Source organism: the organism of the source record quoted next, unplaced genomic scaffold (assembly GCF_019419815.1).
Source record: "Pyrus x bretschneideri cultivar Hongxiangsu unplaced genomic scaffold, Pyrus_bretschneideri_v1 Contig11, whole genome shotgun sequence".
NCBI lineage: Eukaryota > Viridiplantae > Streptophyta > Magnoliopsida > Rosales > Rosaceae > Pyrus > Pyrus x bretschneideri.
Window position 1 is genome coordinate 6,171,229 of NW_025999402.1, and position 24,283 is coordinate 6,195,511.

Genomic DNA, 24,283 nt, shown 5'->3' on the forward strand with positions numbered 1-24,283 from the left:
AAACAAAAACTATGAATCTCTCTCTCTCTCATATGTGGAGAAGCTGCAACTTTCAAAAAAGAGGAATGTTATCAGACTTTTCCAAAAGAAATTTTTTTATGATCTATCCATCATCTTACGGTATAACATTAAATATATTATTATATCGAAAATAAGAGGTGTAGGATGAAAATTTCGACTTTTGAAAGAGTCTCACTGTCATTTCTCTTCAGAAAAATAGAGATCAATGTTCGAGAAGAAGCCTGATCCTCTTTGTGAGGATCTTAAAAATTTATAAATCGTGTCTATTTATCATATATCGTGCGATTATAAATCATTTTAAATATTTTTATTTAAAATTAAATACAAACAATACTTAATAAAAACTGATCGTACGATGTACGATAAATAAACACGATTCAAAGATTCTCATATCCGAATAGGATCCTGTTGGGTTCAATAAAACACCCGAACCCTTCTGAGCTAAAACCAACACCAATCCCATATCCCCAAAACTAAAAAAGAATTCCCATAAAAACAAAAACCCAACACACCAACACTTCTCCCAAAATCCCTTTGAAACAAGACACATTTCTAGATGCACGATATCAATAACTTCAAAACCCACGCACCTTGAAATTTAAAAAAAAAAAATTATGAGATAGAGAGAGGAGGGAGAGAGAGAGATCCACTCCCATCAATCCCAATATCATGTCACACTAAAGAAAAAAATAAGGCAAGAAAAATAATAGAACAAATATATTTTTAAAATACCATTGTAAGTTTACAAAAGAATAGTATTAAAGAGATCAAATTTTAAAATTAAATTTGTAAATTAAATGACGTTTTTATTTTTTTATAAAAAAATGACGTATTTATTTTTTTATAAAAAAATGACGTATTATCAACAAAAATTAAACACTTTAATAATATTTACGTAATAATTTAATTATCAATAATTATGTCATTTAATTTATAAATTTACTTTAAAAAAATTTATCTCTATAACATTATCGTTTATAAAAATGGAAAGTAAAGCAGCTACCTTCTTCTCACAAAAAAAAAAAGCACTCACCTTCTCCTTCTCTATGACCCATGCTCTCCAGATTACCTGAACTAACCCAAACACTCGTTCATCATTCCCCACAACCCACTGCCCCCCACAAAACCCATCATTTTCGCTTTGACAAGCGTGAAAAGTGGACGAGACTGACTTGTACATTAGATAGTGAGAAATGATAAGGAAATTTCTTAATAAGCAGAATTCTTTATAGATTTTTTGCTACTTTGTACTTTTTATATAATATTTTATTATGTTAATATAGATATTGATGTTAAACTATGATGTTTTATAACGTAAATTCACTTTGAGAGACTCTTCTTATCATTTCTCATAGATAATTACTACAAGGGAAAACAAACAAAAGAGTTATAACCATACAGTCACATTTCCATGATTTTACATCACTTGTAGGAAATTCTATCCAAGCATATAGACTTATCCTCCATTCGACCAAAAAAATATCCTCCATTCATTTCAATATATATGTACTTGTTGTAGAGAATAACACGAAAGCAAGATTAATTGATTAATTAGCACGCAATTGGGTAAAGAATCCTACAACTTAGGCTGTCACTGTGAGAATATCCCAAATTAATAAAAATGTGTCCAAAGAGTTCAAACAAATAGTAGTGTTTGATTAGTTTGAAAAGCCATTATAACAGTATATAAAAATAATAGAACCACATCACGTAAAAAATTTAAATAAATAGTAGAGGCATCGTTATAGTGATATTTCAAAATAATAAAATTGTGTCACATAAAGTTAAAACAAAGAGCAGTGTTTGTTTAGTTTGGAAACGTCACTATAACAGTATCTACACATATACAAGTTATAACAAACAACAATGTATGAATGACTTAGAAACATCACTTAGCAACATCTCGAGTATATTATAAAATTGTGTCATATATAAAAATTAAAACAAATAAGAGCGATTGATTAGCTTGAAATAGCGTATAAGAAACCTCCCTTAGCTGGAGGGGAAAAAGAAATGATCTTTCTTTCACCACGAGCTTCTGTTGGTTGCTTGTTGGTTGCCACAGTGTTTTGGACTTGAAAGCGCCCATCTTTTCATGTCTTTTGATACTGATAGTTGATACATCACTTTGCCTTGTTCATGTCCTTTATTTTTTTTACCCCTTTTATCGTCTCTCTCTCCCCCTCTCTATTTCTACATCATTGTCCAACACTGTGTTCAAGTAATACATATACTCAAGTTTAAGAATTGAGAGAGAGAGAGAGATAAGAGAGAAGAAGCTAGAGGGATAGGAGAGAGAGAAAATGGGGTCTTTGGGAGGTGAAGCTGCAAGGAAGAAGGCAATGTGGCTCTATCCAAAGATAATGGGATTTAATCCTTCTGAAAGATGGGGGCACTCTGCCTGCTATTCTCATGGGGTTTTGTATATTTTTGGGGTATGCTTAAATCTTCTTCCATGAAAATTAACTTTTGCTCCTTTTTCTTCGTTTCTAATAATTTTCCACTGCATGATATTTATCTTTGTGCTTATATTTACATATATATATATATATATTATATGTATGCATGTACGTGTATCAATTCTTCTGTTTTTCAAGTTTGACATAATGCAGAAATGTTTTTTCTTCTGAAAAATCGATTTCCTTGATGCATGTTTTGGTCAAAACTCAAAGTAATATTTTTCTTGTTCCTGTCCTGTTATCTGGAATATGGCTATAGTTGGGTGATGACAGACTTGCTTTTTTGAACTGGGTGTTGTGGTTTCCTTGTTTCTCCTCCTATTATAATTCTTTTGACAATGGTAGAATGCTTTTTCCTTGATTCCTGTATATTTCTCTTATTAGTAAGGACACTTATGCATAAGCTGATACTTATCTTCCAGCTTTCCTTGATGTAGTAATTACCATTTTTCATTTTTCATTCTTCCCTTATTTTTAAATAATAAAAAAAAATTAGTTTTTCCTTTTCCTGCATTAATATTTGTTTGGAAAATTTAATTTATGGACATTATTAAGAGGAAATTAAAGAAATAAATTTGAAGCAAAAGTATATGTACTTGGCTCGTTGTATGCATTTTTCTGAGTCGAAAAAGTTTCATAATTCAGATTTTGTTTTACTAATTCCGAACCTTTTTTAGGCCTTTTTCTTAGATATTAGACGTCATCAAACATCGATAATTGCTTGGCTCTTATAGCAGACAATAAATTCCTACATTCCATATGCTGAAATCGGCGTTATTAGATGACAATCATGTGATGCTTTGCTATATCTTGATCTCATCCTTCTAGTTTGTCCAATTTAGGGATGTTGCGGCGGCATGCATTTCAGCGATGTTCTTGTGCTTGATCTTGAGAAAATGGTAAGGATCACTCTTGTGTCAACTGGTCAAGGGCCTGGTCCCAGAGACAGCCATAGTGCCGTTGTTCTAGGGCACAAGATGATAGTTTTCGGGGGAACAAATGGCTCTAAGAAGGTAAATGATCTTCATATACTGAATCTTGTGACCAAAGTATGGACACGGCCAGAATGTACAGGTACTCCACCTTCACCCCGCGAAAGTCACACTGCCACCCTTGTTGGTGACGATAAATTAGTGATATTCGGGGGTAGCGGAGAGGGTAAAGGAAATTACTTGAATGATCTTCATGTCCTAGATCTCAATACCATGAGATGGACTTCCCCTGAGGTGAAGGGCGATATTCCTGTCCCTCGAGACAGTCATAGCACAATTGCGATGGGGAAGAAGCTTCTTGTGTATGGCGGGGACCGTGGTGATAGGTATTATGGTGGCGTAGATATGCTTGACATGAACACACTGACTTGGTCAAGGGTATCGTTTCCGTTTATTCTTTCAGGATTTCGATATCAGTTTCTTACAAGTTTTTTTACAAATTGAGTCTAATGGAGGTTGTGGTGGTTTTGCAACAGTTGGCTGTTCAAGGATCTTCACCGGGTGCCAGGGCAGGTCATGCAGCTGTTAATATCGGGACAAAGGCAAGTAAATATATGTATCTTTTCAGAAAGAAAAAAAAAAAAATTTAGCGCTAGTTTGGTAATTATCCATCTTTGAATCATAGTAAATGACTGATTTCGTATATGGCAAATTTAAAGTATCACCTTGTAACATTTATTCTCAGAAGAGAAAGCAATTGACCTACAGGAAAAATTGCAGGTTTATGTCATTGGAGGGGTTGGAGACAAACATTATTACAACGATGTTTGGGTCCTAGATGTGATTACTTGTTCGTGGACTCAACTTGAAACATGCGGCCAACAGCCACAAGGGCGATTCTCTCATACTGCTGTTGTTACAGATTCTGACATTGCCGTCTACGGAGGGTAATTAGCCGTGTGAATTTTTACAGCTTAAGTTTGGCCATGTCCATATAGTTCGGTTCCATCTTAATTTTCTGGTTTCAACTTGTAGGTGTGGGGAGGATGAGCGCCCTCTGAATGAGTTGTTGGTGTTGCATCTTGGAGCAGAACATCCCAACGGTCGTTACAATGTTTCCATGTGCAAAACTTTTGGAAGCCATTGGAACCAAGATAGGCGGAGGATCTCAAAAGGAGCAGATTTTAACACGGTACAAAAGTTGTAATAGTGCAGCACTTTAGTGCATCCTTTATGTTTTGATAATGACGAGGAGTGTTTTTGTAAATGCTTAAAGCAGAAAACTACGCTAATGGGGAATCATGTAGCAGTACGAGAGACAACACACGAACCAGAATCAGAACCCAAACAATCTCTCCGGTTCAAATCAGGTATACACGAAATCATGTAGTATAAAATTCATACTCTTTCTATTAGGTATACACGAAATCATTGTTAACGAGTATTCATTCGCAAACATAAATGTAGATACTTTACATCCAAAGAGGAGAAGAACCACAAGTACAAAATCAATAGACCTCGAATCAGAGCAAGAGGAGCATTCTCTATCACTCTCCCAGCATTCGTCACCATCACACTCTGATCAAGAACAGGTCCCGAATCCTAAAGTTGTTGATTCCTCCCCAGGTTCTCGAGGTTTTCATCTGTTTAAGAAATTCAATCATAGTCCGAGCAATAGCCAATCTCCCAATGTCACAAGCAACCATAAAGATATTAGAAATTCTGCACAAAGATCTGCAGACTTTAACTTGTTAGGAGAGCATCAAACTGAACTGAAGCGAGAACCGTATCTTCATGCCAACTTTGGTAGACCAAGTATGGAATTTCAAGCGGTAGAATCGAAACACTTTGAGGCAGGGCCTATTCAGAACATGGTATGCATTCCTTTAATTTCACTTTCCGTCGGTAATTGACAGAAACTATACTTCTCTTTACCATGCTCGGCTTTTGATTGGGGTTTTGTGTCTTCTTAGATGGGTGCTGAGGTTCAAGGCAAAGTTGATGGAGCATTCGACTCGGGTTTCCTAATGACCGCGATGGTTAATGGAAGGCTATATAGAGGAGTCTTATTTGCACCAGTAAGCTTCCCTATTTCAACTACATTGTAAAACCAACACATAATGATTAGAGAAGTGATTTCTACACACGCCCCTTTTCTCCTTCTACACGTATTTTTATTTTCGTCAACAAAGGTGTGCAGGGGTAGAAAAAAATTTGTCCGAAAATCACACGTCCCATTCACTCACTAACGTGCTTGCAAATCAACGTTAACTTTTTTATGCAACTGAATGTGCCAAAACCAGGGACCCGAGATCATCTCAAGGCGGCCAAATTTCGCTTCAACAAGCCAAGTTCCCATTTCCGAGGCAAAACCATTTCCAAACTCGAATCATTTGGAGCCACCTTTGAAGCTATCCGAGCAGCCAATGAGGAATTCCATGCCGGGGTCCGGCCTAGGCCTCAGTCAACCTCAGGCGACTCGACCATTTTTGCCCGTTCGAGCCAATCCATCTGTAGCCAAGGAAAGAAGTGATCTTCCTGGTGTGTTTTTAACACTTGGAGGACCAGGAAGTTAACCTGGTGGATCTTATTAGAGACAACCACATATATATAGGCATAAATTTCTATGTTAACTTGGTCTTTAAGATTCTGTAATTTTAGATAGGTGATGTAGGCACATACTAGTTGGTCACATGTAAATTCTTTTGTGTCAAATGATGATCTGCTGGTATGGTGTCTGGAGTCAATGTAATATTATGAGTTTAGCTTAGTTATGATTTTCTTGTATATTAGTAAATGAGCATTATGATTGTGGTTGTGTCAAGATTTCAGACTCGTTTGAACATGCTTATAAAATGATTGAAAACACTTCTAGAGAAAATGTTTTTGAGTTTCAAAAGCATTTAAGGAAGTGTTTTATTTTTAGGATTCAATTGCATTTTTACTCAAGATTGGTTTCAAAAATATTTTCACCAAAAACGTTTTTATTTATTTTAAGAACACTTCCAAACGATCCATACTATCTTCAAAGCTTATTTGCACAATATTTCTTGAAAAATATATGAAAAAAGTAACCAGTTACAAATTTATAGTTCAAAGACTAAAAGCTTCAATTAAATTAAAGTTTAAGCACCAATCGAAATTTTCCCATGTAGTTCTTTATGAGCATGTTTGGTGTGCTGTATAAGATTAGGCTTTAAGGATATGATTAGATTGACAGAAATTTGTAAGATAAATTTGTAACTTATGTATAAGGATATGTTAGAAAACCCACTTCATTGTGGATTTATAACCTATCTTGTTCAATTTTGTCCATTTCACAGTTTGGCAAAACAAACAACGAACTTGACTAAGGTACATTTTAAATGATTACAACATATCTTATCCAATCCACCAAACCGAACATGAACAATTAAAAGAAAAAAGAAAAAAATTAATTAGGCAAAGTGAAAAGAAAAAGGTGAAATATTCGAAGAGAGCATTTGATATGACAAAATTGGGTGCACAAAAGGAGGAATGAGAGCACCCGCGCATCGCGCGCTACTGTCGTGTATGTGATGTCTAGGAAAAGAGGGGCCTCAGAGTCGCTGTCAACCGTCGGATCTGTCATCCACGTCACCCCACCGGGGTCCTTTGTGACTGACTGATTGATCGTTGGTAATGGTCGTCAGAGCGGTCACTCGAACGTCCCCGGTCTTGTCAACCAGACACGTACATCTGCCCCGTCACAGGCGGTGGCTGCGTCAGCCACGTCGGTTTTCGCCCCCCTGACCCGTCTGTTTCAGATGCCCAATTTCCTCATTCCCCACGGGACGGTCTTAACTCAATAGCACTTCTAGTTCCAGTTCATTGGGTGGGTCCCACGAGACCAGCAAACGTGGGGCCACTCTTTGGAACGTACGTGTCAACTAGGATTGGAGAAATGAGAGGATTGCTGTCTGAATGTGTAGTCCAACTAACTTGATCAAATTTTCATTTTATTCAAGCGAAAAAAAGTATTGAGTAGAAGATGAAAAGAAATCTAATGTCCAACTCCGTAGGAATTGGATCCTCGCCAGACCTTATTCCTAGGAATCTTAGGAATTAACGCATATGGATCGTTGATAAAAAATCATGCAGTCACAATTTTTTCCTTTTTTATATTTTTCATGTAAAACAAAGTTGTTTTACTTTTAAAAATATAAAAAGCATTCAATTGGGGCCGCACGATTTTTGATCAACAATCCGTGTGCGTTGATCCTTAGGGAGGGGATCCAACGGGGATCCAAATCCCAACTCGAAATTTATCTGCAAATAGTGTTTATCGCAGTAGTGGTAAGTAATTAAGTCTATGTATTATGATGCGGGTTCAATCCCCACCAATCTTCCTTTTTTCTTACAACTAATAATTTAACTCATAAATGCTATCGTTTGGAGAGAGAGAGAGAAGAAAAAAAAAATTCTAAATCTAACTAATCGTAGATGTTTTTATGACAACACAGTATCTATAACTATTTTAATCTATTAGATGTTTGAGCTAGCAGCATTCTTGGATTATTGATGTAGATTTAGAAAAATTCTTCTATGTTCTGTAGTATTAAATGTTACAAGTGTTGAATGACTTGAATTGATTTGAATTGTTGTGTTTCTTGTGGTTTTGTAAATTAAGGTCATTAATTGCTTGTAGAATGGAAGTAGAACTCATAGACTTTAAGCTTTCAATGAGCTGTAAAACTATTGAAATTTCTTCTAAACAGAAAGCAGCTGGAAAACAATTCTCTTTATTATAATGAATATTGAAGTGATTCGAACTTAAGTGCCATCACACGTACACTTTCATCAATTATTCCAACCAACTTTTGTAAAATAATAAGTGACTTTAAGAAATGGTGTTTTGCCAATGAGGCTAGTATAAGAATTTAGTATACATTTTAATAACATAGTTTCGCATCACAAAATTATGGAAACTAGTTTTCTTATTTCTCTTTATTGTTTGCTAAGTTCGGTTGCTCAAAGATTGAGCATTCGTTGTTTAAAAGTGAGTTTCACACTAATTTATAATGAAAAATTTCTCATTCGCACGTGAACGACTGACCCTAACATAACTCATACATTCTTTATCCTATGACTAAGTGAACATAAAATTGACCAAGTAAGGCTATTTCCAAATAGAAAATGTCATTCTAGTGTTCAAGTTCTAAACCGAACAACAAATAATCCTTCACTTTTTCAATATCGCTCATATTTTATAAAAATTGTCTGTAAATCTTATTCGTTTTCTCAAGAGTCTTTGTATTTTTCGTGACGGTAAAATTGTACTTATGGTTATTAATTTTACAGTTACCAAATGTTTCGATAAATCCCTTGTAAAGATTCATTATTTAACTCTCAAACAAGCTGGAAAAGTAGAACAAATAGCTATTTTTATTTGTGAAAAATAGCAAGGAAAAATAAGAGGAAAAAGAAAAGAAAACCTTAAAATGAACACAGCTAATATGCACCAGGGTGCGTCGGTTACTAGCCTACGCACTCCCTGGTCCAAACCCAACGGTCCGATTGGAGAACTCGACAGCGGGAACAGGTTAACGTACAAGGCGGTAAAAAAAACCCAGGAAAAACCCAGCACCATTCAATTTACTACGACGATGGTGAAAACTTTGGTCCCCTCCCCTGCAACAAAAACCCTAACTTTCACCCAGCTCTCCTCCTCCTTCTCCTCCACACCTCTCGTCCTCCAATCACATTACGCCAACTATTCACCAAAACCCAATTCGTATTCTTTTAATTCTGTTTCGATCAGAGCAATCTTGTCGGTGATAATAATCTCAAGGTTCTCCGAGGATTTTCGTTTCCCAATTTAAAGGTAAAATCTTTTCGATTTATTTGGTCTTTCTGTTGAGTTTTGTAATTCTCATTTGCCGTCATCTTCTCCTTCTCCTGATTGGTAGCAGCAGTGGAGAATGGAATCAGGCGAAGATGCCAATCAGGGAAAAATGACGACGGCAAATGAGTATTACAGGAGATTCAATGACTTGTCTTATGAAGTGGAGCTAGTACTTTTAGTAGTTTGGTTTTTATTCACTCCTATTTTTGTATATCATTATTGCTTTTGCACTATGCACATATTATATCACTTTTACGTGATGGCTAGCACGTTCTAATTTAGATCGGGATGTGTCATGATGGGTGTATCAGGATCGGTTGTAATTTTCCCCAATGAAATGGGCTTGCCAGCTATATTCGACTCCAAACCTTGCAGGTAAGAGCATTTGAAAATTCTAGATACTTATTTCTACGATTATATGTAGTTTTTTCCCCAAATCTAGATACAGCTTCTATGCGTCTCTTCGGTCTTGAACAATTCTATATCGTTGTGCTTATTTCTGAACCAATCCTTAATATCCAGCCTCCACGACCGTTGGAGGCTTTTCATAGCCGTTTGAGCTTCAAATGTTTCTCAAATTTCTGACGACAAGCAGCTGGTTATAAAATTAGGCTTCGGTTGCTCACCTTTTTCCCCCTTAAATGTAAAATTTATGGAGATCATTACGTCTCAAACCTGGTTTTCAAGCACCTCTCCCCATTTAAAAAAAATATATGTCGTGAAGTTTATCTGATAATTATTAGTTTTGTTTTTATGTTTTATTCCGATTTCAGTTACCCTCCTCCCCGTGAAAAGTGTGCCGGACCATATTGTACAAATCCATACAAGTACCGGGATTCGCAGTCGAAGCTCCCTCTGTGCAGTCTCCAGTGTTACAAGGCAATACATGAAAAGATGGCTCCTCTTTCTGCCTGTTGATTCGCGGAAACTGGCGTTGCAGGATAGTCCTACAGCACTTATTAATTTAGTTCAATAGCTGGTGATGTACTACTGTATATGTAGATGAAACTTATATGCACAAACCGTACATAAAACAGCCCGCCCTTTCTATACAAAGTTGTAAGGTTCCATGTTTGCTCGCCACCACAAACCGTGTCTCTGGTCAAGTTTTCCTCGTATACAATTTTTGTCGCATGGTGGGATATGCTATGCTGTGTTTGGTTCCTGAGAAAATTCTTCTAGGAAAGTGTTGATGCAGCTGATAACCGCACCACTTTCAATTGAAAAGAAAAATCCAGTCATTTATGCCGCTGTCAAAGGATTCTGTGAAGACTAGATTCAATAGCTGCGGTTAGGCCTCTAGACTTTTCCTACTGTCAAGCTACTAAAGGCACCCTCTCATAATAATTTCCAAAATCCCGTTCACAGTTTTCATATGTAGGCAAGCCATGTGCTTGTGTAATAGCTCTTACAGGGTATTTTCTCACGAATGACCTGAAGCATATGTGTACTTTCATCTTGTTCTTTAGATTTCAGGAAGCTAAGGATGACCGCACAGAGGCCTTGGATTTGGATGATCGTTATATAAAAGCATACTCACGACGTGCAACGGCTAGAAAAGAACTTGGAAAGCTTAAAGAATCATTCGAGGGTTGGCTTAAAACTAAACAACGACCTTGTTTCCTGATATCGTCTCATTTACGGTTTCTTTTCTGATATTGTAATTTTGATCTGTCTGATGTAATGAATATAGCCAACTGCAGATGCTGAGTTTGCCCTGAGGTTGGAGCCTCACAACCAAGAAATCAAGAAACAGTACACGGAGGCCAAATCTTTGTATGACAAAGTAAGCAAATTTGCACACGCATCTGGAGTTGTTGGTTCTCTATATCTAAATTATATTCGTGAGGGCCGTTTCAGTAGTGTTAATTAACCCATGGAATTGTTACTTAAATCTTTAGAAAAACCTATCCTTCTGCATATTTAAACTTTTGAACTGTGTGCATGAATTAAGGGGGAGGGCATTTTAGCGTTTCCTGTTCGTTGTTATTATTCCTGCGAGTACAATTATTAATAGTTAGGCATTCATGGGATATACTTGCCTTGACTTTTTAGAGGCCTTTTGCATGCTTAATCCAGGCTTGAATCTGGTTTTCGTGCTTGTTTCGTCAGTACAAACTTCTGCGAGATGGAGTTGAGTTTGATTGGCTTTTGATTGTTTAGCATCATGATTATTTCATTGAATTAGTAAGTTGACTCATTGTAATTGTTAATTGCCAGTCAAATCTTCAGAACGTATCTGGAGCGCTGAAAAATTCTGTACAAGAAATGCAGAAAAGGGGAAAGTCGGATACCAACGTAAATGGAAACGGCATCCAGCCTGTCTGAAGCAGTACTCAAATTACAGAAATAAGTGCAGTTCAAGATCACACTAAGGTCGTAAGGATTAGTCTTCTGTTGCCCCTTCTACTTGATTTTTGTTTTGTTGTAATTGATTTGTCTTTCTGTTGGTAGTACTAATAAGTAAAATATACTAGTTTATGAAGCCGTATTCAACTGCATTTGTTAGCTTCTTACCAGACTTATACGTTACTCCTACCGTATCATTTTATCATAAAGGCATTATCTTCATATTTTTAATTGCTTTTGTATGATTGTTTTGTAGGGAAATACCACAAATAAGAAGCAAGAGATGAAGGCATCGGTACAAGAGCTTGCTTCTCGAGCTGCTTCCAAAGCCAAGGTTGTAGCTGTGGAGAAAAACATCACACCACCAACTACTGCATATCAATTTGAGGTTTCTTGGCGAGGCCTCACTGGAGATAGTGCTCTGCGAGGCCTCACTATTGAAAGTCTGAAAATGTATTCTTGTGTTTTACTATCATAAATATAGACGTCCAAAATGCAAGATTCATGTGTTCTTTCTATCGTCTCAAAGTGGGTGACCTTTAGTGTGCTTGTTTTGCATGACGGTCATCCATTTCGTTGACCACTGCCATCCCAAGAGGTTCCCATTTGAATCCATTTATATGAACAAGTTCACATGTCCATCAAGGAGTAAGAAAATTGTATGTATAGTTGGTAATTGCTTAGGCAGTCATAACTAATTCTGACTTTCCATACCGGTTTCATGTTAGTTTTGCTGGTTTTCCATGCAGTCTATATCTGCTACTGCATTGCTGCAGATTTTCAAAAATGCTTCGACTGTTCCCGTACTAATTGACATTATCAAATGCGTGGCGACCTTTTTAGTGTAAGTATTGCTTATGTCTCATCAGTATGTTTTTCTTGTTGAGCTTGATGAGATGCCTTATGCCCCCCCCATGATTTCTTTGGCAGTGAAGAAATGGATTTGGCCGTCAATTTTTTGGAAAAGTTAACCAAGGTACCCAGATTTGACACACTCATCATTTTTCTTTCATCCTCGAACAAGGCCGGTATGCATCCTTACAATTCCTCGATTTGTTAAAAAGCTTAAGGGTTTCGATCTAGTTGAAAGAAAACAGAAATGTCATTCGAACAAGGTCCTTCAACGTGGCACGATTTTTATTGTTCATTATGTTTTGATACGTTAGGCTCAGTTTTCTGCCTACCGTTATATGCTTCATTTTTTACTAGGTTCTAAAAGACGCTAGGCGCTAATCGGGTAGTGGACTGGGGCCTAGCCTCGGCGGTCTAGGCAGATTAAATATATTATATTTCGTGTAAATAAATGTCTGTTTATACTTAAAAAATATATAATTACATTATAAATTACAAAATAGAATGACATATATATTATGAAGTATTGAAATATAATGAAAACATGATGAACAAACATATAATTTGTGTTTATTTTAGTATTCAACAAGTTTCTTACAATTTATTAAAAAAAATAATGCAAAATGAAAAGTTATTTATTTTCTTTCTAAGTGAGTTGCAACCTAGACAGGTGTCTAGGTATGTCTGGGCGGGTTAGGCGGGCGCCTCAATAGGTCTAGGCGTCCCTTCTAAATTTTCAAACGTCTAGACATTAATCAGAACGGTGGCACACCGCCTGACACCTAGGCAGAGCTAGGCTTAAAATTTTAGAACAGTTCTTAGTCGCATATCTAGAGTTGGGCATAATCATTATACTAACCCAATACCTTGCAAAACAGACCTTGATAAGATATGGGATGAAGTATTCTACAACGAGGCAACTTCAATCGCATAGGCATGGAAGCTTGATAAGTTGCGTGCAAAGTACTGCCTTGAGTGATGAAAACAAATCAAAATTTTACCTTCCGTCGACCTCCACGGTAGTTTTTCTATTCCGGTCAAAGCCTTTGCTGTAAATTGAATTTGTAAAGTGAAAGCTTTTTAGGGTGGAACTTGGAACTGTTGGGAAGAAGATTGTTGCTGTTTCATATGACCCTGAAAAATACGTGCATTTGTGAGCGTCTATGTTAGGTAGGGTGGACCTTACCGTACTCTATTGTTCAGTCGCATTCAAGTGGGGGTCCACAAAAGTCCATAGGTATCCACCGCTTTCGGGGGCCGGAAAGATTCACTGATGTATTTCAATCTCTCCTTGGCCACAGACAAGTAGACTCACCAGCTTGGAGCTTCGAAACCAGAATATCCTTGTTTTTTTTTTATTTTGGGAACCCGCGTCTTTACCACTGGGCACTTGTTGTGGTTAAAAATAAATAAAGATAGATTGCGTGGATTTGACTCATTCTTTATGTATTTTGGGAACCAGAATCTGCGTCTTTACCACTGGGCACTTGTTGTGGTTAAAAATAAATAAAGATAGACTGCGTGGATTTGACTCATTCTTTAATCATTAAATAAAGAATTCAACCATCAACGCCATAATAAGTGAAGAGTCGATTTAGTTCCTGAACTATCACCTGACTAAAAACTAGGTCATTGAATGTATATATATATATATATATATATATATATATATATATATATATATATATTTGGAAAAATAAGTCCCTAAATTCATTAAAAATTGCTAATTTCATCCTTACTATTATATTCAAGGCTATTTTATCCAATTTTTCGTCAACTTGAGTTACTTGACACACTTTAGAGTGTAATACCGTTATTTCTCACATATAAGCCCTTAACATTTCATATAGGTTGCAAATCTAATGTCTAATTTACCCTCCAAAGTTAACTCCATATACTTGTTTTTTTTTAATGAAAAATTACCCACATACGCTCAAATGTGTATCACATGCAAGTAACGTAACTTAAACTAACAGAAAATTAAATATGGTAGCTTTGAATCTAATATTAGTGGTGTAATTGGCATATTTTTATAATTCAAGGGCTGATTCTGGAAAAATAGTTTAGAGACCTAATTTTCACGGAGAATGATTCTCTACCCTCCTAATCTCTCTACCCTTTCATGCCCTCCTATTTGAACGGTTACGATTAAGCCATATCAACATTTTATATTGATTTTTTTTTATAGAGATAATAAGACAAAAAGTAATTTGTGAGATGAGAGGATGAGAATAAGAGGGTAGATAATCTTCCTTCAATTTTCACTCATGTGATAATTCAGGAATTAAATTGGCAATTCACTCTTTTTAAATACATAATATATGCAAGGCTACCTCCACAACCATAACATACGAGCGATTTTTCAATGTGTCACGAAGTGTCAAAATACAAGTAGTTGTATACTAAAAAAAAAAAAAAAAATCAACCACTTAAATTACAACACTTACTGTACTGAATTGTGTTAGGCCCACTGGAATTTTTTTCAAAACATGTAAATTATGCTTCTTACGAAAGCGACCTAAACTGGCCTCGGTGTTGTTTTTGATAAAATATGGGCACTATTATCTTAGCCAATGAGATGCATGTATTAATGAAGGTAATTTCAAAGTTCACATGATCCTCTTTGTCCAAGCATCTACATAGAATAACAACAATAAAGATTCTTGGGAAAGATTTTTAACCCAAAAACCAAGGCCCCACTAATTGTAATTGGGAAAGGGACCTAAACGTTATTTATTTGTATTTGCTTAATAAATGAGATTATTTACACTAAGAATATAAGAGAGTGGACAAGGCTTCACAATTGGCAATAATAATATGGTTTAAATTCGTCTTTAGTGAAAACTAAATCTAAAAATTTTCACTTACAAATGAATAAAAATGTCACTATGATCTATTAAATGACGGGACCTAAACTTGATTAAGCGTGGGCTGTTCCACTTTATTTGTACTCTTTTTGGAGTCTCCAAGACATCACATATAATTTCTTCAAAAATGAATTTACATGTCTCATATTGTATAATTATTTGAGAAACAATGACAAAATTCTTTAATTGTGAGATTTTTTATGAATTTTATTTTATCTCACAATTTAACGTCAATTCTCATGTTAATATTATAAAATATTTTACCACAAATATAAGATGTCAAAGAGTCCACGGGGAATCTCACATTTACAAGAGCCCATTTAGCATTTCTCTATTTATTTTTCTCTTCTCTTTTTTTTTTTTTTTTTTGCTCAAAATTTTCTCTTTCTTGTCATGTAAGTTTTTAACTAAAAAATGAACAAAATAACTACATACAATATATTGCATTGAAGATTTTTTATAATTGTGGATTTATTGCCAGAAAATAGTACTAAAATTTTTTAATAGGCTTTTTTTTTTTTTCAATTTTTGCTTTTGGACACATTGACTAAGTCACTTGAGGCCGTTTAATCGGTGGATGCGATAACTATTTTAACTCTTATAAACATTAATGTTGAAACGTCTTAAATCTATGAAACGCTTTAATGTTGAAACGTCTTATGTATAAGCATTGACTTAAAATACTGCTATCATGACAACCTACACAATTTAAAAAACATAGGGATAAAAGGTTCCATTACACATCATTACATATTTGAAAGTTCAAAAGAAAGTCCAGAGACCCAGAAAGAGTTCAAATAAAAGGTAAGTTCTTTTATGTCCCTACCATTCCCAAAAGCTTGAAAAGTTAAATAATTAATCAATGAAATTAGTCTGTTTTCAAGATTAATTAACAAAAGCTCACCTCTTATTTTAGTTTGGACAGTATCTTTCCCCCTAGATTAGCAAAATATTTAAACTTCAAAAAACCAATAAAAGAAAGTTTTGTCTACCAAGTTCTGACAGACCCAACAAAGCAGTGCCTTTTTCAGAACGAGGGAAGAAAAAGAAGAAGAGAAAACTGACACCCCATCACGTGGAGTGAAGTAGCTCGTACTCTCTGTTTCCCACGCTTACTTGTTCTTCCTGTTTAAATTAAATCCCATTGGAGGTAAAATTTTCCCTATCCAGATCTGCCTCTGCAAAAACAAGGTGAGTTCTTGGCTGGTTTTCTTCGTGTTTTTCTCTGTAATTTTCTTCTGGGTTTCTGTTTCTTCTCTCAAAGGTGAAAACTTTACACGTTTATTTGGATTTCTATGTGGGTTTCGATTCTGGGTTATCATTATTTACTTGGTTTCTGTTTTTTAGAGTAATAGTTGTTGAACTTTTATTTTGGTTGTGATCCTTTTTTTTTTCATGTTTGTTTTTCTTGTGATACAGTTTTCTTGTGTATTTTGGTTCATTTTTGTATCAATGCAGTCTCAAATTTTCTCCTTTTAGCATCCGTTCCGTTTCTTCTTTAATAAGAAGATTGTGGGAATTCTTCTTTCTTTTGATATTTCTTGTTGTGTGTTTTTTCTGTTTCTGTTATCTTATTGCACCTCATCATGTCAATGTTTGAGTGCGTATAGTATATGCATTTGTTATGTATGATATGGGATTTTCTGCTGGGATTGTAAAGTTGCTGTTTACTGTAATTTGTTGGGTTAATCGAACAGGCTTTTTAGATTTTCAGGAAATGGGGCTCATCTCTAGAAAGCTGTTCCCGGCGTGTGAAAGCATGTGCATATGCTGCCCTGCTATGAGGTCGAGATCTAGACAACCTGTTAAGCGTTACAAAAAGCTGCTTGCGGAAATCTTTCCCAAGTCTCCTGTGAGTATAATACTAGCTTAAACCCTTTAATGTTATGGCATTGTTGACACGTTCGTTGTGAACGGCAGATAGTAGTTGGTAATTTGACTGCTTGATCATGTGCCTTAGTGTGGGTATTGGTGGAACAAAAGTCAGACTCTCCGTTCCAATTGTTTATCTGTTTTCTCGTTCTTGAAGGTTATTCCTTAATTTTAGATTGGAACTAATGGAGTTACTAAAAAAGTTGGTTCTGATGCTTGAAAGGGATTCCCTTTGAACTTTTTATATTTTCATTTCTCTTCTAATTATTAAATCTAGATGGAACCTGGATATCATCCTTAGTTTCACAATGGTTCTTCGTTGTAAGTACCAGGTGTATGTTCGTGTGTGTGTGTGTGTGTGTTACAAACTATGAACTAAGACTGTCAATCATACACATAAAGTCTAAATGATTATGATGTTATCGGATTGAGAATGTTGCAACTACCTGATTGTTTGGAAAGAGAATATTGTTCTATCTAATTATCTATACATAAGGTTTAGAATACTTGGACCCAAGAACTCAATTAAGCCAAAAGTAGTTATTATGTATGCTTTTCTTACAGTAGCTGGCATACTGAAGTTAAGTGTCCCAAAATTTTCAGGATGGTCCTCCCAATGAAAGAAAAATTGTTAAGTTATGTGAATATGCTGCCAAAAACCCTTTTCGAATCCCAAAGGTATGAAATTTTCTATCCCTTTTATATATTTCTTGGTCGGTAAAAGTTGGCTTACTGTAAACTGATTGCTTACTGTTGAGGCTATTATTAATCCAGTAGGTGTTGCTTATTTTTCAACAGATTGCTAAATTTCTTGAAGATAGGTGCTACAAAGAGCTTAGACTGGGGCACATCAAATTCATCAATATTGTTGCAGACACTTACAACAAGTTGCTTTGCCTGTGTAAGGAGCAGATGTAAGTAGCTGTTTCCTTTCTCTCTCACCATTGAAAACAAGTTTGTTAGTGATTTTTGTGGAAAAAGGGTCTGTTTGATATATCTCTTGGATGCAACTATTGTTGTATAGGTATTGAATTTTGTACGATTAGGCTTGCTGGGAAAACTCTATACTCAAGTCACAATTTCACTTTGTTCTCTTCTAGCTTGGCAAAGAACAACGTATCTTTCTTATATATTATTGGATATGTTCTTATGTTTTATGTGCTTTAAATGTCCCTCTCTCTCTCTCTCTCGAATTTTTTAATGTAATTCTCTTGTTGAATTGATATGTTTCATATCTTTCAGGGCTTGTTTTGCAGTCAGTCTGGTGAGTGTGGTTACTGAGCTCCTGGACAACTCTAAGCAAGATACTGTGCGCATACTTGGATGCCAAACTCTAACTAATTTCATCTATAGTCAGGTGATTCCAAAGTTCACTCTCGAAATAGTTGTTTGATCTGCCTTTCAATGCTGTAGTGTCGCAAGTCTATAGGTAGACAATGGACTCTTTTCGATACAATAAAAAGAAACCACTTTTGCGGCTTTATGGACATCTAACCACTCTTTTAGATACAATAAAAACTTAATTTTACTATCTTAACATGACATAACACAAGTCCTGTGGATGTAGGTATCCACCTGTATACATTACATGGAATTTTTAGAAGATCTTTTCTGTTTAAGCTAAAACTCAATGTTATGCTCTAGAATTATACATGAGGTTAGATCATGAATGCCACACCATCTAAAGTGTAAGACATGGAATTTGTCTGTCAAAGTGGAATTGTGAACAGTGAGGGTAAATTCTACCTTATGTATCTTGTCATTGTATTTATAATGGTTGATGTTACCTGTGGCATTTCTTATTCTGTTAATGGATGATTGAAATTCTTCAGTTTTATGTACAAAAGTAATACATTTGATTAACGTCTTGTTTTATTTATTGATGCAATCACTGAACAGACAGACGGCACTTACACACATACCATTGAGAGTTTGGTTCACAAAGTATGTAAGCTTGCATGTCAAAGTGGTGAAGATCACCAAAGCTTGAGAGCATCAAGTTTGCAGTGCCTTTCAGCCATGGTAGTTTTATGATTTGACTTCTTGAAACTCTTTAAGGACTGTTGTTGTTTTTAGTTGGAAAATGTTAATTTGATAGATTTCCACCTTGGCAGGTGAAATTCATGGCAGAATTTTCATATATTTTTGTTGATTTTGATGAGGTTAGTTTTTTCCAGTATCATTTTTTCAAGCTATTAAAAATGTTTCAGTGATTATTGTTATCTTATACAAACTTTTCGCGGACATTTAAATGTCTAATTTGTTGTTGCACTAGTCCTTTCGAAATCAGATATCAAGCCAGTGGCACCACTCTTTCATTAATACTGAGCATTGCAAACCTTTTTCTTGTGAGTGCAGATTGTTCATGTCACCTTGGATAACTATGAGCCAGATACACATAATGAAGATGATGAGAGAGGGCAGCCACATCATAATTGGGTGGATGAAGTGGTTCGAAGTGAAAGCAGAGTTGGTGTAGTTGGCGATGACGCTAGTCCTAGCTGCAAGATAATCAGGCCACGACCAGAAAAGAAGGATCCTGCTCTTCTGACGAGGTAGGAGTTATTGAAAGTTTAAAAGGGAAGAGTTTTGTACTTGTTGGTCGATACTTGTAATTGTAAACTATGCTATTGCATTTTCTTTTGATCCATTTGCCCTTTTGTAACACTTTTTGTTCATTGTTTCAGAGAAGAGTTTGAAACACCAAAAGTGTGGGCTCAAATTTGTATTCAGAGAATGATAGAGTTATCTAAGGAGAGCACAACGATGCGCCGAGTATTGGATCCAATGTTTGTCTACTTTGATTCTGGGCACCACTGGGTTCCTCGACAAGGGTTGGCCATGCTGGTTTTGTCTGATATGTCATACTTTATGGAGGCTTCAGGTATCTTGATATTCTTTGCAAAATTACATATGGACTCAAACCCTTTACCGCAGGTGCTATTTTCTAATGTCAGCATTTGGCTTCAGGGAATCAACAGTTGATTTTAGCCTATGTGATCCGTCATCTTGACCACAAAACCATTTCGCAAGATCCACAACTCAAATCTTCTGTCATTCAAGTTGCTAGTGCTTTGGCTAGCCAGATTCGATCTGGTGCAGTGTTGGCAGAAATTGGATTTGTCTCCGACCTATGTAGGCATTTGAGGAAGAGTCTTCAAGCTACTGCTGAATCAGTTGGAGAGCAAGAATCAAACATTAATATCATGCTACAAAATTCCATTGAAGACTGCTTACTAGAAATTTCGAGAGGCGTAAGTTCTATACTTGTGGTTTTTATACTTGCTGCAGTATGAGGTGCTTCTTTTAGTACTAAAAGCCTGCGCTGGTTTTTTAATAGATTGGCAATGTTCGGCCACTATTTGACATGATGGCGATAACTCTGGAGAATCTGCCATCTGGAATTGTTGCTAGGGCAACACTTGGATCTTTAATGATTGTTGCTCATATGATCTCATTAGCGTTGATCTCTTCACGTACACAGCAGGTGAAGGAAATTTAGACTTTTTGTTGCTTTTGGAATTTTTTATGCATTGCTTCTTAGTATTTTTTTCTTGGAAATTACTCAGATTCACTGTTGGTTGATTAAAGACATACTTGCAAGTCTTATTAGGGAAGGCTAAAAATGATTGGTTCAATACTTTTGGATGACATAATTTGGATTTGGATTTGTACGCAAGGGAGATGTAATTTGGTGGATGTGTAATTTATGTTTTTAATTTGATTGAAGAAAATGCTTCCAGTACTGTGATAATATGGTTCTATAAGCAACATTATCTACTAGATGTCATTGAAGTCTGTCTATTACTTTTTTCTGCTATTATCTTTGAAGTACGACATACTGAACCGTTTTTAATTTTTTTCTTGTAGGTGTTTCCTGAGTCCCTTCTTGTCCAACTTCTGAAAGTCATGGTGCATCCAGATATTGAGGTGCGTGTTGGAGCACACCAAATATTTTCTATTCTTCTCATTCCAACTTTTAACCAGCCCCGGCACGAATCTTCATCTTTACAATCTGGTTTTGGATACCAATCAAGAGGATGGCAGTCGAATACAGCATCTACCTTTGCATCAATCACAGCAAGACTTGAAAAGCTGAGGAAGGAAAAAGATGGCCCCAAAGCCGAAAAGCACGGGAACAGTAATGCTTGTGATGATTTTAGAGATAGAGAGACTGCTGAAGAAGTCTGGAAGCAGGGGTGTAACCGAAAAAATTCCCCTAATGTTTACAAAATTAGCTCAATTATTGACAGGACGGCTGGAACAGTCAGCTTAACAGAGCCAGTAAGATACTAAGAAGTTCAATTATTATATAACTGGTCACATTTGGAGAGTACTTTCACTTACTTTACTAAGTCTATACTTTCGGGCTTTTGTTTTCCTCAGGATCCGTATGTTATGAAGTTTAGTGAGGATCAAATATCACACTTGCTGTCTGCGTTTTGGATACAAGCAAATCTCCCTGATAATTTGCCTTCAAATATTGAGGCTATAGCTCATTCTTTTACCTTAGTGCTTATTTCTTCACATTTGAAGGTGAAGTTTTTCTTGCGTTACTTCTTTTTTCTTCATTTATGTCGTGTATTATGTTTCTGTTGCTTCTCACTTCACCTTTATATACCCTCTATTAGCATGGCTATGACGACATGGTTTAGTATTTCTGTAATTGTTTACAAATTTGTTGGAATTTGTAATTTTGCAGAATCCAACTGACAACCTTATGGTTCGCTTCATTCAACTTCTGCTGTCTCTGAGGAATACATCCCTTGATTCTAACAATGGTATGGGCAGCATAAATCCTTAAACAGTCATTAATTCCGATAAAAAAAAGGGTTAACTTGTGCTTAAACGTCTTAAATGCTTGGCAGGGACATTGACTCCAGCATGTCAAAGATCTATGCTTGTACTCTCGATTGGCATGTTGATGTTTGCGGCTAAGATCTATCATATTCCTCTGCTCAAGTCATTTATACCGTATGATGTGAGTATACCTTATCCTGATGCTGAATACTCTTGCTATTTGAAAACTCTGCAGCAATCGTAGTATGATGTTTTCTGGCTTTTAAGTGATGGGGGCTTTCACATTATCATTATAACAAATCTCCTCTATCTTTCAGATTCAGTTTGATCCATATTTAGGCATCAGTGACGATCTTCAAATTTATGTAAAGCGTGATGCAGATGTTAGTAAATATGGATCTGTTACTGATAACGAGATGGCTTCATCGTTACTATCTGATTTGCGGAACAAAATATACGAATCAGACAATATCATGATGGAAATCTTAGTTCAGTTCCTATCAAAGGTTTCTGAGGTATGATGGTTTACTATGGATCTCTCTCCCTCCCTCTCTCTCTCTTTCTCTCTCTCTCTCTCTCAAACACACGCACACATATAACCAGACATGTTCTGATTTGTTTGATTTTCTTTTTAAAGATGAAGGCAGAAGATGTGGCAAACCAACTTTCAGAGTCATTCACACCTGATGATGCATTCATGTTTGGCCCACAGTCAATGCTTGACTGTGACCAAAATCAAATGCCTGTTCATTCAAAGGAATCATCGTTTGATGGGGTATACTCTTTAGTCTAGCTTCCCTTGCTACTGCTGGATTGCTATGTTCCACATTGATCACAACCATCCATCATGCCAATTAAGAAAAACAACAATGATAACAGCTATAGCATTGAAAGTTTGAGTATTCTCAATGACTCCACCTCATGTTGCAGGAATTTCCATCAAATTCATCAGTGGAGGATGATGTGACAAGTGAAGCATCTGTTGCTGACCTCTCACGTTTCATTCCCAGAATACCTACATCCTCCTCTATACCGCCCCATGTTATCAGCATTGGACAGCTGATGGAGTCGGTAAGCACTTGCTCCCCTTCTCACCTCCCTCTCTGTCTACAAGCATCTTTTTGTACAAAACAACACAACCACAAATTCAACAAGATTTCACCGTTGTCAGATTCTTAATGTATTTGTATATTTGACCAAAACTGAACAAAATTGTTCTTAGGCACTTGAGGTAGCTGGTCAAGTAGCGGGGACAACTGTCTCTACATCACCTCTCCCCTACAACACCATGGCAAGCCAGTGCGAAGCCCTTGGCACAGGGACAAGGAAGAAACTCTCCAACTGGTTGGCCCATGAAAATCATCAGAGCAGTGGTCGTGACAGATTGTTTCCAGCATTTCCTGCAGATGGACGTGCAGCACTCCAGAAGGTCAGACCTTGTTTCGTTTCCCCACTCTTTTTTTTTAGATTGTTATAGTGAATTGGACTCTGGCCATGCTTGTGGAAGAACTGTTGCGATGCCACACGGGGACAGTTTGATTTTTCAGAATCTCTGATATTTAATTTTCTTTTCATGAAAGCAACTAGTTATAATGTAGCAGTTTACTTGTTTTTATGCTTTATTTGATGTTGGAACACGTTAATTTTCACGCAGATAACGATTGACATTGGGCATGCTCATGGAGCTGCATCGGCACAGGACCCCTGGTTGGCTATGAGGCTGCCTCCTGCTAGTCCATTTGACAACTTCCTCAAGGCAGCTGGGTGTTAGTAACTTGGTAGAGAAGTCGCGCTTCAAGTGTAATCGTTGCTGTAAAGTATTAGGCAGTATCTTGGGATTAATAGCTCTACATTTAGTCTAGACTCTGATAATCTGATTTGAGGGCTTCCATGCCCAGTTTATCGATGGTTACATTGAACATCTACCTGTTACTGAGCTAGGGTTATGCGTAGTGTAGTATGTATTTTGTACAACGGTTATATCGAACATGTTCTGTAATTGAACTAGGGTTATGCAGTGTAGTATGTACTTTGTGGTTTGTAGTCTCTCTCAAGAAAATCCTTGCTAAATTTCCATAATTGTTCATGTTTAGGGTTAAAAGGAAAATGCAGAGGCTCGCATATAACACTGTACTGTATGCTCCAGTTATGTGATGAAAGAGACAGAGACGAGTATTCGTGTAAAGAGAGAGAAAGGGGTAAACAATACTGTACTTAAATACGTATAATCCTAAATGGTAACAGCTATATGTTAAGAGCCCTGTGTGG

General features: G+C 36.3%; 2 protein-coding genes and 1 long non-coding RNA gene across 7 annotated transcripts; all 3 read left to right on the top strand.

Annotated features, from left to right (window-relative positions):
- Positions 1-2,136: 2,136 nt before the first annotated feature.
- On the top strand, positions 2,137-6,293 carry LOC125473494 (acyl-CoA-binding domain-containing protein 4-like). Of its 2 annotated transcripts, none has more exons than XM_048576372.1 (9): positions 2,137-2,456; positions 3,323-3,850; positions 3,949-4,014; positions 4,193-4,359; positions 4,448-4,604; positions 4,689-4,782; positions 4,880-5,286; positions 5,386-5,490; positions 5,716-6,293. In XM_048576372.1, exons 1-9 carry the CDS (start codon positions 2,325-2,327, stop codon positions 5,986-5,988), a joined length of 1,929 nt encoding a protein of 642 aa, XP_048432329.1. In that variant the 5' UTR covers positions 2,137-2,324; the 3' UTR covers positions 5,989-6,293. The 2 variants fall into 2 exon arrangements, with proteins under 2 accessions (XP_048432329.1, XP_048432334.1); XM_048576377.1 differs by having other exon boundaries at positions 2,145-2,456; positions 4,692-4,782.
- A 3,264-nt stretch (positions 6,294-9,557) lies between these two features.
- Positions 9,558-13,684, top strand: LOC125471904. Of its 2 annotated transcripts, XR_007254004.1 has the most exons (7): positions 9,558-9,650; positions 10,049-10,866; positions 10,979-11,061; positions 11,496-11,651; positions 11,881-12,468; positions 12,555-12,600; positions 13,355-13,684. It is a non-coding gene; the product is annotated as an uncharacterized LOC125471904 (long non-coding RNA). The 2 variants fall into 2 exon arrangements; XR_007254003.1 differs by lacking the exon at positions 9,558-9,650 and having other exon boundaries at positions 10,027-10,866.
- A 2,651-nt stretch (positions 13,685-16,335) lies between these two features.
- On the top strand, positions 16,336-24,054 carry LOC125473500 (protein SEMI-ROLLED LEAF 2-like). 3 transcript variants are annotated; one of them, XM_048576389.1, is made up of 20 exons: positions 16,336-16,534; positions 17,041-17,195; positions 17,819-17,893; positions 18,014-18,129; positions 18,458-18,572; positions 19,115-19,237; positions 19,330-19,377; positions 19,574-19,770; positions 19,903-20,099; positions 20,186-20,469; positions 20,556-20,702; positions 21,086-21,499; positions 21,602-21,751; positions 21,918-21,996; positions 22,084-22,196; positions 22,333-22,530; positions 22,653-22,790; positions 22,946-23,086; positions 23,238-23,444; positions 23,670-24,054. In XM_048576389.1, the coding sequence occupies exons 2-20, from the start codon at positions 17,061-17,063 to the stop codon at positions 23,784-23,786; spliced, it is 2,994 nt and encodes a 997-aa protein (XP_048432346.1). In that variant the 5' UTR covers positions 16,336-16,534; positions 17,041-17,060; the 3' UTR covers positions 23,787-24,054. The 3 variants fall into 3 exon arrangements, with proteins under 3 accessions (XP_048432346.1, XP_048432340.1, XP_048432343.1); XM_048576383.1 differs by having other exon boundaries at positions 17,050-17,195; XM_048576386.1 differs by having other exon boundaries at positions 17,058-17,195.
- Positions 24,055-24,283: the final 229 nt, after the last annotated feature.

Coding starts and splice junctions, on each gene's coding strand:
- LOC125473500 (XM_048576389.1), top strand. CDS start 17,061: ATGGGGCTCATCTCTAGAAAGCTGTTCCCGGCGTGTGAAAGCATGTGC. Junction 19,238..19,329: donor TGCAGTGCCTTTCAGCCATG/GTAGTTTTATGA, acceptor CCACCTTGGCAG/GTGAAATTCATGGCAGAATT. Junction 23,445..23,669: donor GACGTGCAGCACTCCAGAAG/GTCAGACCTTGT, acceptor ATTTTCACGCAG/ATAACGATTGACATTGGGCA.
- LOC125473494 (XM_048576372.1), top strand. CDS start 2,325: ATGGGGTCTTTGGGAGGTGAAGCTGCAAGGAAGAAGGCAATGTGGCTC. Junction 2,457..3,322: donor GGGTTTTGTATATTTTTGGG/GTATGCTTAAAT, acceptor TGTCCAATTTAG/GGATGTTGCGGCGGCATGCA. Junction 4,015..4,192: donor CTGTTAATATCGGGACAAAG/GCAAGTAAATAT, acceptor GAAAAATTGCAG/GTTTATGTCATTGGAGGGGT.